The 15,581-nt window shown below is 43.5% G+C and overlaps 1 protein-coding gene across 1 annotated transcript in view; it reads right to left on the bottom strand.

Annotated features, from left to right (window-relative positions):
* Window positions 1-15,581, bottom strand: part of MFSD11 (major facilitator superfamily domain containing 11) — an 80,446-nt gene that overhangs the window by 51,975 nt on the left and 12,890 nt on the right. The window contains exons 4-6 of the mRNA XM_088458223.1: window positions 9,818-9,873; window positions 6,047-6,154; window positions 4,523-4,602 (exon numbers count right to left, since the gene is read on the bottom strand). Coding sequence (XP_088314349.1) covers window positions 4,523-4,602; window positions 6,047-6,154; window positions 9,818-9,873 — 244 coding nt within the window. The remainder of the gene's footprint in view (window positions 1-4,522; window positions 4,603-6,046; window positions 6,155-9,817; window positions 9,874-15,581) is intronic.

The raw sequence follows: 15,581 nt of genomic DNA, 5'->3' as shown, positions 1-15,581 counted from the left end.
GAAAACACAGGCCAAGGTGGTTCCTGTCCCGAAATTGGGGGGTTAGAGGGACCAGGTAACTGCTGGCACCACACCTGCGACGCAGCGTCTGCAGGATAACAGAGTGGGAGCCACGGAGCGCTCAACTTCCTCGTCAGACATGATAAAATATTTGTATGTATACAGATATATACCAGCACAATAGGGAAGTACAGCGATTTACTCCTGGCGTACCCACAAGCATGCAGAACACAAGCCCACAGATATGGCACCGTGTAGCACGCAACCGTTTGTGACCGACCTCACAAATACATGAATTTATGCAAATGAGGTCCAAGAAAAGCCCTTCCCACCCACACCTACCAGGGCTGTAGGAAAAATAAAAGGGATAGGTATAGACTGACAGTATTTAGAAGTAAAGCACAGACAGTCAGCACTAGCAAAAGTCACATACAATGCAGAAAGTAATACTCACTACACCTTGCCACTACATTCAACCTGCCCAGATTCAGTGTCTGGGAGGGCTATAGTGCTGTGTACACTGTCCTACCAGGGGAGAGGTACACAGGGGGACCGGTCCACGCGCTGCCCAAGAGATCTGCTATGTGCCAGGGAAATATGGCCACCGGAGAGCTCACTGGAGGTGTGGCCGCAGGAGGAGAGCAGCACAGCGTTGCCAGACCCAAGAGGAAAGGCGCGCTGAGCTGAGGGGAGGAGCCGCTAAACAGGGAAGGCTGCCTCCCCTGGCCAGACATTAACTCCTGGGATGCCGGCTTCCGCTTACCGCCATATTTCCCTGGTGGTCTAGTTGACGCGCAGGCCATGTCTCAGAAGAGGGGGGAGCCTGTCGCCACTACAAGCACCTCCGGTCTCTCCCCAGAGACCGGAGGCTGAGGACTGCAGATTGTACACGTGGGTCACCGCAGCGGCGACCCGCGCGCCTTACCTTATCCCCGTCGATCCGGCCACAGTCCAGGGATCCCCCAGAGCCCGGCTAGTAAAGACTCTGGGGTCCCGCTGTGATCCCCACATCTGTACTGGCGTCACAGCGCTGGCGGGGTGAAGGAGCGGTAGCGTGGACGTCCAATGCTGCCACTCTGAGTGTAAAGATAAAAAATATTAAACTCAAAAAATTAACTTAGGGGCTGCTAAGCAGCCCCCCTGTGCAAACAGTGACCCTACTCCGGCCGGGCACCAACTGAAACTGAGATACCTGTGGCTCGGGGGCGGGGTATAGAGGAGGATGGACCCAGTGCATCCTGGGAGCTAAAGCTTTAACTGTGTTGTGCCCGTGGATCCAGATCCAGCTATACCACAAGGTCTCCCTGTGGAGCCTATGGACCCTGAAGAAGAAAATGCATTTTTATAAATTGTTGGTTTTCCAGGAACATATGAGGAATTTTCCAATTGTTTAGTCACACCAACATATCTTGATGCTATCCTGGCTGTTAACAACATATACTGTGATACTGTGCTCTGCTTGCTATTTAAGTCACAGTCATAAGAAAATAGGTGTTTAACAGTCCTGGTGTCTGGAGAAATGTTTTATCAAGTCACTTAATCTAAAGAAATGTCAGCTGTTAGCATTGGTTTTTTTTGCTTTGGGGCACATACATATTAAAGAAGCCAGCTGATAAACATGTATATAATTATATATATTTTATATAACTAGAAAGACAACACCTAATAAGCTGAAAGAGAACTGTAAATAAAGCCGGCCATTGACTGCACGATTAGTACAGACAACACGGCAGACGCATGAAGAGGAGCGATGGCTCAATAATGGGAGCGACTCCATATACTGCAAGATGTATGGAGGCAATCTCCTTTCACTGAGTGCAGTTGGCTAAATGATGGTCTAGAGCACAGGTTCTCAAACTCGGTCCTCAGGACCCCACACAGTGCATGTTTTCCAGGTCTCCTCACAATCACAAGTGAAATAATTAGCTTCACCTGTGGATCTTTCAAAATGTGTCAGAGAGTAATGAATACACCTGTGCTCCTGCTGGGTGACCTGGGAAACGTGAACTGTGTGGGGGTCCTGAGGACCGAGTTTGAGAACCACTGGTCTAGAGGATCAGACTGGTTTGATAACCAAACCAAACGATCCAGACCGTTTTCAATCTTCAGGCTGTAAATGATTATTGTCGATTTCCATACAGTGAACAGTTCATCAGCTGAGCTGAACAATTTTCGTTCAGTGTAAGGCCAGCTTAAACCTGTATATGTAATGTTTTATACGCCTGCTCAGAGTTGGCTATAACTACACATGTAGGAAGTCCTCATAACTACACATGTAGGAAGTCCTCATTTATATTTCTATATAAATATTCATAACTACACATGTAGGAAGTCCTCATAACTAAATGGCAAATGTAAATACCGCTTAAGTTACAGAACTTAAGCGGTATTTACATTTGCCACATAGATAATAATAATAATAGCTTGCCCTGAACTATTATCACCAAAATGGTGATCAACAAGGCTTACTGCAGTTTCTTCAGTTGGATTACAGACAGGAAGTCTGCTGTATGTTTTCAAGATCATAACTTTATCTAAAACATCTTCCATTGTGATAATGGAATTTTTTTACTTGTTAAAATCCTCTCTCTCTCAATACATTATGGGACATTGGAATATAGAGTGCAGTGCAGGGGCATAGGCTCTTTCAATTTACTGGCCAAAAGGTCAAGGTTTGCTTACTTTATGCCAGTATACCCATATACTGGATGCCTGGGAGTTCAATATTTTTCTAACAAAGGACAAGAACCAGAAGAGCAGAATAAAAGAGGAGTGATCAATACTCTCCAATGAGAATAGTGGGAAAAAACCAAAGCAATGAACAATAACAGAAACAAGAACAAAAGAGCATACAGTGTCCATTAATCCCCAATGGTTTCAGAGAAAATGATTTAACATAAGTATAAAAATCCCACTTTGTCATTCAGCCATGGCGACGCTGGACCACTGGGAACATCCTAAAGCTGTCCCTAAAAGGAGACTATGCACTGAAGTCACTAGTGCAGGTGTATGATATGTCAACATTCATCGTGTTAACATTGTCATAATGCCGACGACATTCATCATGTAGACTGTTGTGAATTGTGGACTTGGAGAATGCAATGACGATATGTTGACATTGTAACATCTACTTGCATTCTCCGGGTGGCTGCAGCGCGGCTTCCAGGTCTTGGCAGTCATGTAATCATCACTTCCGAATCAGACGTCCGATCCTCCGGGATTCCGATAAGCATTTTTCCACTATCCCCAACACCTACCTTTAACCCTCCCTTTAGTGTCCAGCTCTAACCCGCCCCCCCCCCGCACACACACACAGCCTAACACTAATGTTGAAATTGTCAGCATATCAACACGTTGCCTGTCGACATTTTGACAATATCCATCCATACCACTCTATATAGCAAGGTCTCCCATGGATGAAAGAGAAAAGCTCCTTAAATGTTCACATAGACTATATTCCTGTACATCCACTAGGATACTGAATACAATGGCAATAACAATCAATTGGTCAGCCATCTCAGGCACCAAAATATATTTTAAACAATCAGATCATTAGCAGTTGGTAAACTTGGTCAGAGGATCGCAATATGCCTGTATGTGCTCATTAACATGTACCAGAGTGATTCAGAAATAACCAGGTGTGAGCTGCTTTGCAATGCAAGACTTTGTAATGCTGTTGCAAGTACAACACTTTTTTCTAGTTTTAAGCCTGTTACATTTCAGCATATGTAATGTAAGGGTCATAACCTTCTTCTTGCATGCCTATCATTTCAGAATCTCAACACTTGTTCCAAGTGGCGTATTATAGATAAAGAAAAAAGGTTTGTATGGCAATGTTATACTGACTCTGGCCCTCATTCAGAGCCGCTCGCTATTTGTGGTCGTTCGTTCTAAAACAAGGGGTGGCTATTCAAATGAACCGTTTGCTAATTGCGGTCTGTTCACGCCTCTAAGTCTGAACGAGCGTGCAAAACTTGCAGTTGTAATTTTGAAAAATACGCCCCCTTGCCGCTCGCACCATACGTCCGCTATTTATTAGATTAAATCGAGTACATCGAACAGCGTATGAACTGCTCGCTATTCTTGTGGCTGGTTTTTTCAACCGCTATTTTGCGAGCAGTTCTGAGTAAATAAAAAAACAAGTTACGTGGTCAATGACGCTGCTGTATTAATTATGCACTCCCTTAAAACGCCCGTTTTGACCTTTAAGGACGCCTGCGTTCGGATCTCCACTCCCCCGTTTTCAAGCACCTTCCCCTGTTACCACCCACATACGCCTCTTTCTGTCACTCAAAATAGCAGGCATTCGCTATATAACGAACAAACGATTTTCGGCCGCACTGACTGGTTCGCGCATGCGTATTAAAATCCGTACGCATGCGCAGATGTGCGAACATCGGTCAGAACGAATGAGCGGCCGCTTACGAGCGGCTCTGAATCAGGGCCTCTATACTATAAACATTCCCTTTATTACTTTTATGATAAGCAAAGTAGTTTAAAAAGTAGAAAAACAAAAACTTACCAGCAGCTGCGATCCCGATTAAAACTGATAAAGTGTAAAATGACCATGTGAATGGCTGTATAAACATTGCAATATAAGCGCTGAAAGAAAAGAAAGAAAAACAAATACATTTTAATAAAAACACACAGTGGCAGGAAAACCAAGATAATTAATTACAGTTTCAGTTTTGTTCTACTTTCAACAAATAAAAAAAAAATGCTTTGATAAAACATTAAAAATATAAATAAACGGATGTAAAATCTGGTCAGAAGGCCCCCCATGGTCCATGGCTCAAGTGCTGAAACCCTGGATTTATCAGATTTAGCCAACTGCATGTGACCAAACTGGAAGCCACAACAGGTGAAAAAGCGGTTTTAATTTAGGTAGAAAGCTACTGCTGGATTAAATTTGTCTGGCACGATACTCTAGTTTTGAAGGTTTGAGTGATCTTTAATTAAACTTGGACACACAATTTAAATTTTGACCACAAAAGATGGCCATGAATGGTTTAATTGATCGATGTGTGTAATCATTGGCCAAACCCACTAATTGTGCCTAGCAAGATTAACCTATTTTACCTGATCCCCCAAAGGTCAGATCTAGTCTGTGTGATAAAGTTATAGCTTTAAAAATCAACAGAGTTATGGCAGCCATAGTTAGCAAAAAGCAAGATTTATAATTCTACATTTATGACAACAAGATTATGGTGTACAGCAGGATTATTTCCCCCCCTGTGAAGCTTAACTGAAAGCTGCCTCCTGGAATGTGGGAGATCAGGCAGAACTTAGACCAATCTGGACATCTCTTTTTTATAACTTTGTTATGTTAAAAAAAAAAAAAAATCATATAAAATGCCCCATTAGGCTGGAAACCATGTTTGCTGCATTTGAGCAATATGTGGCTGTAATGAAGATACCTGCAGTGACCTATGGTATGCAGTCGGGAAGCCGGCTGTCATATCCAGGCAAGGGTCTAAAGACAGGCGTCGATATGCCGATGCCTGTCATAAGACATACGCCAGGAGCCCAACGCCCGGCATCCCGATCAAAGGGACGCCGGGCGAGGATAGCCGTGGGGTAGGGGGGGGGGGGGGGAGGGAGGGTTAGGTTTAGGGTTCCCGGGGGGACTTAGGGTTAGGCACACCTCAGGAGGTTAGGTTTAGGCTAGGGGGTGCTGGGGTTAGCGTTAGGCACCTCCGGGGCGGACTTAGGGTTAGACACCCCCCCCGGGGGACTTAGGTTTAGGCGGTGGGGGGGGGGGGGGAGCCAGGCACCGCCAAGGAAGGGTTAGGGGGTAGAGATAGGTTAGTATATACTTATCTTTGACGATCGGGATTTCCTCGTCTGCCGGGAGGCCGCTGTCGGGATTCCAACCGCCGGGCATGGGTCCGGCGGTAAATCATACAGCTTCCGTGACCTATATACGCTCCTTCTAGGCTAAGACATGTATGATACTCCTAATTCCAGAGAGTGAATGATTGTGTGGATGATCCTCTCATTATATTGCACCTAGTATGACTGTACCTTTTTAAATGCCATTACTCACCTATAAAATATTCCACTAAAGAACATGGACAGCTGACAACCAATCAATGCAACCACAGAAGGAGCTATAAGATTGGAGGCTGAAAACACTCCATATATGATAGCCATGCTGTGAAGAAAAACACAGGTATGTCATATACTGTACACATTATTTTTTATACACTTTTCACACCCCAAGAATGTTTGTTGGTCTGCAACTGTATTCCTGTTTCCAATGCACCCCTCTCCTCTGTTAATTAGACTGCTGACTCATACTGATCAAGCACACCCTCCCATGTGCTGGCTGATACAGTGTGTAGTATTCAGGATAATGAATTTCAATACCTTCAATCGGGCCCTGGTCTGCTGTTGTGAAAGCTGCATTCTAAAAGGTGGGTACACACCTGACAGATATATCTGCAGATCGAGTGATCTGCAGATATATTTGCAGATGATGGTCGTTCATACCCACTGAACGACCTTCATCTAAATGCTGCAGCAGCTCGGGCCGGACTGGAGGCGGGTAGGGGCCGTCGCCTACTTGTGGAATGCGTGGCCACGCCCCCTTTGGGGAAACCCCCCCACATCTGCGACGCGGCACTGCGCACTGGGGTGGCGGGCGCTGTGTGCCCCTCAGCCCGGCGCACAGCCAATGGGGGGGCGCGATCAGCGTGATCGCTCCCCCCTTTGGCATAGGAGACTGCTCGGGCTGATGCTTTAGCAGCCTCGGACAGTCTTCCAGTGCAGCCCAGCACACAGCAGCGTGTGCTGGGCTGCTATGGATGGTCGCTGATCGCCCGTACACACTTGCCGATGGACAGATATGTTTGCAGACATATCTGGTCATTGGCTGTGCAGCACAGCCAATGCGATATGTCTGTGAACAACGTTGTTCACAGACATATCGTCTGTACACACTGGCCGATGGAGGCACAATATATTGGCTGATCAATTGATCGGCCAATATATCGGCCAGTGTGTACCCAGCATTAGGATGTCATTCCAAAAGATACATAGTTATAAATGGAGTTTAAATTGTTCCCCCCCCCCAAAATCTCTAATCTTAAAAATACCAAAAGTTCTCAAGCATTACAACCCCTGCATGCTACTACTCAATTCCACCTCCTGCAACCTCACATGGTAATTTGACTACTTTATTCGGTCTTTACACATTTTGAAATATGGCATGTTATTTTTTTTATTACTTTGTACTTTTATGTGTGATATACTGACTGATTTGCATGTCTCCCCTTACCGTCCCAACATTCCTCCAGTCTCCCTTCTTCCCAAACCCACTTACCCAGCATCTTTGCCCACTTCAACATAACGTTTGTTAGATTTTCCCACTGCATGTTATACCTCTATGAATTGCTCATCCTGTCCACTGTAACCTATGTAGTGTGCCCTAGATGGCTGCCTTGTCTGGTACTTTCAAGGGCAGAATGAACAACCCATTGAACTATGAGGTGGGCATCTTGTTAGTCACTGGTCCTTTTATCCTTGTATGTCTTATTTCCATGTATTGCTAATCGCACATTGTAGCCAATGTAGTGCGCCCAACATGGCTGCGTCGTCTGGTACTCTGTTGTGTAGAATGAACAATGTATTGTTATGATGATTTTGCAAGGATCTTGCCTAGTATTTTTTTTTTATCTCCCCCATTATATGCCAATTGCCTATTCTGCCCAGTGTAACCCTATGTAGTGTGCCTAAAATGGCTGCCTCACCTGGGTCCTTCGTAGGTAGCATCCTTACAATTGAAGACCCAAAATAGCTGCCACACCTTTGTATTATCTTCATGGTTTCCGTTTTTCATGTGAATCTAAACCTCTGTATCATGTTCATAGTTTCCGTATTTATTTTTTTTTTTTATCTAAACCTCTATGTTCATATTAGCTGTTAAGCACCTTGAGTCCTAATGGAGAAAAGCACTGTATAACTAAAGTTATTATAATATTATTCTAAACACAAAACTCACATTTCTAGACTTCTCCCGTTCTCATCTTAAAATATTTACAGATTCAAACAGCAGTCACTTAAACACCAGAGATAAAATAGGATTTAATTCAATAGATTTCTTGTATTTAGCTTGCTGAATTAAACAAGAATACTCTAAGGCAGGGGTACAGTGTTTCTGCACTCTGCTAGTTTAGACTGCAGAGTTGATGGTTACTGTATGTTTTTGTGTAGCTCGTGTGCCATGTGACAGTAATGCTGGGTACACACTTAGCGATGTGTACCCAGCACAACATCGCCGACGACGAGACCCGGTATGCGGCAAGTCCATACACACGACTATTTGATATTGAGTGATTGTCTGTCTTTTCTTGATAATCGGTTTGGGATGAATGGGTGATTTTCATTTAGTTTTCGGTGAATTGTTCATTCAGGTAGGGATGTTTTTTTTTCCCAGTACAAGAAAAAATATGAAAACTGAAGGGGTAAAAGCACTAAAAAAGGTTAAAAACCATTGCTTTAAAAAGGTATGAAGAAAGTCGATTAAATGTAATTGCTTGGTAATAGGGACTGTGTGGAGTTTGTATATTCTTCCTGTGCTTGTGTGGGTTTCTTCCAGGTACTCCGGTTTCCTCCCACACTCTAAAAATATACTGGTAGGTTAATTGGCCCCCCAACAAAAATGAACCTTAGTGTGTATATGTGTGCGTATGTGGTAAGGAACAGATTGTAAGCTCCACTGGGGCAGGGACTGATGTGAATGGCCAAATATTCTCTGTAAAGTGCTGCGCAATATGTGTGCGCTTGCGTTATATACATAACTTAATAGATAAATAATGAATAAAAAGAATCAAATATTTAACTCTTGTTACATGGTGCCACTGCCTTCATCAGCACTATGCAGCTCCCATTCACCTTAATAAATATGAATACAGAGGCAGCTCTCTGTATAATTTCTGAACATATAATCCATGTTAGTATTGGCATATAGCAGATTCTGCATTGTGGATTTCTACTGGTCAGGTGACATGGAAGGACAGCCACTAGTCACAAGGAAGCAGGAAAAGCTGATGTCAGCTATATACAAACTCATCCTGTTTTGATGTACTTACAAAAAAAAAAAACAGTGGAGTAAGTTGGTCTTTATCAAGTAATACATTTGGAACAGACCTAATATCTGAGAGCACTTTAACTTGGTAACAAGACATGTGCTTGTAAAATAATACTTTTCTCTGAATTAAAAGAATGTTCAAAATTAGAGTGAGAGAGAGACAGATAATAGACAGACAGATAGAGATATATAAATTTGTAAGGGGCAGCACACCATAATGAAATAGTAATGAAGAATGCCGGTGCAAGGTCCATAATGAGACACTCACCAGATCAAAAGGAGAAGGAAGGACCAGCACTCACATTGGTAGGAACGAAAGTGTTTTATTGAATAGACATTAAGCAGGACACTCAAAGCCTGATTCAGAGGTGGATTTCAAGATCTGAGTGTTCACTTGCTGCCTAATATACCCCACCCCTTGACAGGTGCCATTATAGCAAGATAATTAATTTATTCACTTCAGTTTTCAGTGGTTTTTATGTTATGGCTGATCTGTGTATTTTATACTCCAATTCAGTCTTGAGCTACAGTATGTGCTGCTGGAATGCTCATGATTTCAACAAGTTTCAATTGCAACAACACACATTATACACCATAAACACAAAAGGCGGAGTAGCTCTACTGTTATTTCTAGTAATGTTCATCGGCACCACATACAATCAAACACACTCCTGTATGGAGTGCCTACTCTTTATAAACCAATCCAAATAATTAACTTCCGCGTACCTTGTGTAACCACTGCCATGAAATTCTGTGCTGTTCAAGCTGGCGATCACTGTTTGCTGTGGGGGGGAAAAAGATCATTGTAAAGTACAAGGAAATATGCTAGCATTACATAAATATAAAAAATAATAACAATTACTGCAAGTTAGCCAAACAGCTTCAACAAAATACATTTATGTTAAAAGTTTATCTACATTTAAAGCTGGGTACACATCTACAATCGTCGGGCTGATCACTCGATATCAGATGATTGACCTAGCAATTGCATAGGTGTATATGCAGGAGCAGTAGCCGATAAATGGCTAAAAAACACTCCTGCAACTATCAAATCGAGAGGTCGCATCTTATGTGCTGTATAATATTTTAGATGTCAAACTCCCAATCTCATACAGCAGGGGTGGAGAATCCAGTCCTCGAGGACCTCTAACAGTTCACGTTTTCCAGACCACCTAGCTGGTGCACAGGTGTATGTAACCCTGGTTAGGGTTACGGAGATAATTCATATATACAATTGAAACAGGTATATATTTTCATTCCTCTATTTACAGCAAAATGCCATTATGAGGTAAATGTTAAATATACTGTAGGGATAGATGTGATGTAAATATAAGTAAATATGTGGAAATGTATGTACCCTGTGCATGTTAGATATCTATGATGTCAGTGGACTTTGGTGCTTCATGCTGCAGATATACATTTCACAGACATTGGTGATAGTTGCAGAAGGGGGCGGAGTAATATAGATGGGAGTGAATCGGTTAATGTCAGGAAAATAGGATCCGGTGAGGGGGAGGATATAGAACAGCTGTTAGTAGCAGCTGAGAGGCAGTCTCCTGATCCCTCCCTTCAGTGCCTGCCCTCCTGTGACCCGGGCAGCCAGTGAGCAGCTATGAGCTGCCGGGCGCAGGGGGGCAGAGCCGGAACTGGGGAAGAAGGTGGAACAGTGGCACCCACCCTGTCTTGCCGATGATGCCAGAGAGGCGGCGTCGTGGAAGGTGGACCCGCACCGATCTGGGTGATCCCTGGTGAGAGGAGGCGGCTGGCTCAGACAGCAGGCCAATGGTCGCAGTGGGACTGCCGGCGTCATGGAGCAGGCGCCGGCTACAGTTGGCCAGGAGGTGGCTGTCAGGAGTCCCCCTGTGATGGAGGTCTGAGAGGCGGGTCCTGGGCAGGCAAATCAGCCTGAATTCAGGCTGACTGCAGAGGCTGAAGCAAGCAGCAGCTCCCACTACAAAGGACAGCCCGGAGGCTGTATCTCTATACCGCAGGGGTGTGAGTACAAATACAAGCACCACACTCACAATAATCACCAGCTGCCCCTCAGACATTACTCAAAGGCTTAATTTCTGCCTAATCATATAACCCACTTACTAGCAAGCTGAGGCAGCAAAGAGGAGGGACCAAAAGGGATAGATAACTCAATATCTATAAGAGACTGGGATTTAGGAAAAAAAGCTCTTCCCTCAGGGAATACAGGAAGAATTTGCAGCCTGAGGCAGATATAAGTCAGGGGGAGTTGGTGTATGCATCTACTATCTAACATAGTGCCAGTTACACTTATAATCCACAGCACACAGCACCAAACTCGGGTTTTTGCATTGGCAGGACTGCTGCATAAATATAATTATTTTGGAGTATGAATAGTTATGTTCATTGTGACTGTGATGGAATAACCCCACAGGACTATATTTGTTGATATTGCAAGGCTTATATACTTACCACGGTACCAGCATAAGCACATTATATGGACTTAGATATATTGTGGAGGGGAGTCCAGTTATACTAATCTATGGCATGACAAAGTCTATAATACGACCAAGGAAAAGTGAAGGCTTGCTAGAGGAAAAGCCCCATAAGGATAATTAACAAAGACAATATCTACACTTCAGAAACTGAACCGGGACTATAAACTCTGGATTGGAACTATTTATAAATATAGTCTCCTAACTAATGTTATAACATTGTTTAAGTTTAAGGGTTTTGTATATTAAGCAATGTATTGAGGTAATACATGGAGTTGTGTTTATCCTCTGTATATTAACAGCAGTTTATATGCAAAGTACAAGTGAAGATCCTTTACTTATATTCCTTATAAGCGTAACTTTAATGTTTTTTAACTACTGTGTGTTTACTTACCTGGAGTGATTACGGTGGGAGATCCATTACTGCGGAATCCATGGAAGGAGAAGACATTGGTGGTAAATGTGAAGTGAAATGATACAGTATTGTATGTGATTACACATTATCTATACACTATATATTCTATCACTGGGTTTTCCCAGGTGAGCCCTTTTGACATTCAAAATAATTAACCTGGGTGGAGGCACTGACAATGGGGACGTACACCACCAATAGAGGGTAAGGGTAGGTACATTAGAAGTAACAAAGGAGTTAGTAACCTGGTGACCCTTTAGAGGGTAAAGGGGGGTTAAATGTAGTCATTACGAATACCACTTTCAGACATACAACCTGGGAATTTCCCTGCTCAGACTCGGGTTTTTCACCTCTGCAAAATCCTGGGTTCTTGCTGGAGACCCCCTTTCACACTACACCTGAGATCCGGGTAATTCCTGAGTAGACCTCTTTCAGACATAAGCCGGCCTCCTCCGCCCACTGTCACTGGCACTGTTCTCCACCCACTCTCACAACTGTCACTGGCACTGTTCTCCTCGGCGTGTGTGCAGCGTCTCTCTCTCTCTCTCATCAGCATGCATCTTTCAGCTCTGGCTGACCAATCAGGAGCTTCTATGGGCGACCTTGGAGTAAAGCCCAGGTCGCACCATTCACACATAACCCGGATTGCCTACCCGGAACATGAGTCCTGGAAAAAACCCTCGTCAAAAGCAGTGGCAGTGCCTTTCAGACATAAGCGAGACCCAGGTAGGTTGGCCGAGCCCCAGCAAAAACTCGGGAATCTTGCTATGTCTAAAAGTGGTATAACTGTCACATTTTCAAAGATGTGCTACATTACATTCCTAACTGACACATTCTACTACCACTGGTGGTCTGGAAAAAAAGAACTAATGCTGGGCACACACTAGACAATGTGTGTACCCGGCCAACGCACGATGCGATGAACAACATATCGTGCAGTCAATTGACACTGCATGATCTGTGAAGGACCACAAGATATGTTGTTCACCAGCCGTCTCCGCAAGCATAGGGTCGTTCGTCAAATTGATAGACTGAGTAGCATGTAGGCTCGATCTGGTGATGCGATGAACAACCCCGCTAGAGTACGCATGGTCGACATGGATGATATGTCAGCCCAATCCGTCGGATCGGGTGACATATTGTCTAGTGTGTACCCAGCTTTAGGAGTCCCTGAGGACCGGTTTGGCCCCTTACCATAGAGGAACGTACCCACTGAACTATTTCTATCTCAGTGTAAGCAGGGTCACAGGGGGTCCAGCTAGGTACATACTACCCCGCTGATTGGGAGCATTTAACCAGATCAGCCGAGTTGTCGCAAAGGTGTGTAACCAGCTTAAGACAATAGATAACATATATAACCTGGAAGAATTTACATTTCACAACATTACCTGCAAAGGCAGAGGCGCAAATCTCTTAAATTAAAATAGATTTTAGTATTATTAATCATCCTCATTTAGAGATGGACAAACGAAAGTAGAATCATGAACCAGTCAGTGAAATCCAAGACAGGCATGATTTTTTTAAGGAGCCAAGGAAGATATCCATCTACCGACATTAATAGTAAAGGACAATAGAAAACAAGTGTCAGCAGTACGGCTTTAGGTCCCATTTGTAACCTAGTTTTTGGGATTTGTCCAGCCTGCTCTGATACGTCAGAGGGAAAAACTTGCTGGATATGATGATGGTCACTATTTGCTAGGTATCTTTACAACGGCTATTGGCTGGAAAGAATGGAGGTTATCTGCTGTTCAGAACATGGTTGTATTATGCTAATGTTCCACTGTATAGTACATGTACGCTGCTCTAAAAAGGGATATTGAAAAAAATGAATGTGTGTATTACACACTGCAGACACGACAAATTACATCACATCCACTCAAGTATTTTGTCACCATGCAGGCAGTGCATTGACAAATAAAAGCTACTATTAGGAAAATAAATTAATAATTCTTCTCATGTACTTCTCAGGTGCCTTGTTATGTAAGGTGGGGGAAAGATAGGTTGCTAGGAGCAGCTGAGGAGTGTAGGGGTAACAGGTCTCTATTAATCATATTTATGAACAAAAATGGGGGTTTCGGGTACTCACTTATGCTGTGGGATATGTTTAAGGGTACATATTGGTTTGTTGGATAATGGGTGTGTGTATCTTGTGGGTGGTATCTAATTGTGGGATGACTATTGTCTGTATATTCGGAGAAAGGGAATATGATTAAGTGTAGGTGCAGAATTGAAAGAAACATGTAACAATAGTAGATGGATCAATTCAGTTTATATTAAGGCTTATATTATAAGTCCCATAACTGGAATGTGGTGGAATCTCACAGTGCACTAATAATCCCAGTTCTCCCATAGATTTTGGTTTTTGTCTATATGGCTGATTAACAGTATCTTGGAGTTTCCTCCAGAAGGAAATTAATGTTAACAAGGTCCTTTGAAACTAGGTGACACTCCAAGAGACTGCTGTCAGTCATTCATATGGGCAAAAACCAAAAGCTCTATGAGAGAACTAGGATTAAAGCACTATGGAGGCGATTCAATTGCGGCGTGCCCCTTGCTGGGCGTCTATGCGAATAGGCGCCCGACGGAGCAATTCAATTGTTGCTCCATTCGGACGTCTAAAGCTGTGAGGGGACACATTCCTTCTCGCAGCCTGCTAAGGTGTGACAAGAAATATTAATAATAATAATAAATATAATAATTTTATTTATATATCGCTTTTCTCCTAAAGGACTCAAAGTGCTTTACATTTGCCTTTACAGTACAAAATACATAATAAGCTTAAAAAAGGGACATTAGTGAAATGCTTGGGTGAATAGGTAAGTGTTGAGTCTATTTTGAAGGATTCTAGAGTGGAGGCCTCTCGAACTGTGCGGGGAAGTGAGTTCCATAAGGTTGGAGCCCCAAAACCGAAAGCTCGACCCCCAGACGAATTCCGGGAGATTCTAGGTACTGTTAATAGTCCTTCATCAACAGATCGCAGTAATCGAGTGGGACGGTAAGGAATCAGAAGCTGCTTTAGGTACCTTGGGCCATGGTCATGTAGGGCTATGTAAGTTAGTAAGCCAATCTTGAAAACAATTTGCAATCTGACAGGCAGCCAGTGAAGGGAGTAGAGAGTGGGTGTTATGTGGCTGGAACGGGGCTGGTTTGTTAATAGCCTGGCAGTTACGTTTTGTACCATCTGCAAGCGGTGAAATTCTTTTGCTGTGTCTAAAGTCACTTTTTTGGGCGTCCCAATGGTGGTTTGGGCGCCCTAACCACTTCTTTAGACGGGTTTAGCCTTGTTGGCATAGTAAATGCGAATGGGCGTCCGAACGGAGAAACAATTGAATTGCTCCATCGGGCGCTTATTCGCATAGACGCCCAGCAGTGGGCATGTGCCGCAATTGAATCGCCCCACTATGACTGATATTCTAGCTTAGGAACTTACAATATGAGCCTCAATACAAATTCATTTCCACATCTTATTGTCATTCTGCACTATATTCGTCATATTCTCCCCAATATGCAGGCAATTGTCATCCCCAAATTACATACCACCCATAAGCCAACAAACCATCTCCACACACACATAAACATACCCCACAGCATTAATGAGTGCTAAGAACCCCCA

Source organism: Taudactylus pleione, unplaced genomic scaffold, assembly GCF_031769625.1.
Source record: "Taudactylus pleione unplaced genomic scaffold, aTauple2 ptg000817l, whole genome shotgun sequence".
In the NCBI taxonomy this organism is placed as follows: Eukaryota; Metazoa; Chordata; class Amphibia; order Anura; family Myobatrachidae; genus Taudactylus; species Taudactylus pleione.
Note: the sequence above shows the minus strand (reverse complement) of the source record. Positions and strands in the feature narration are given on the sequence as shown.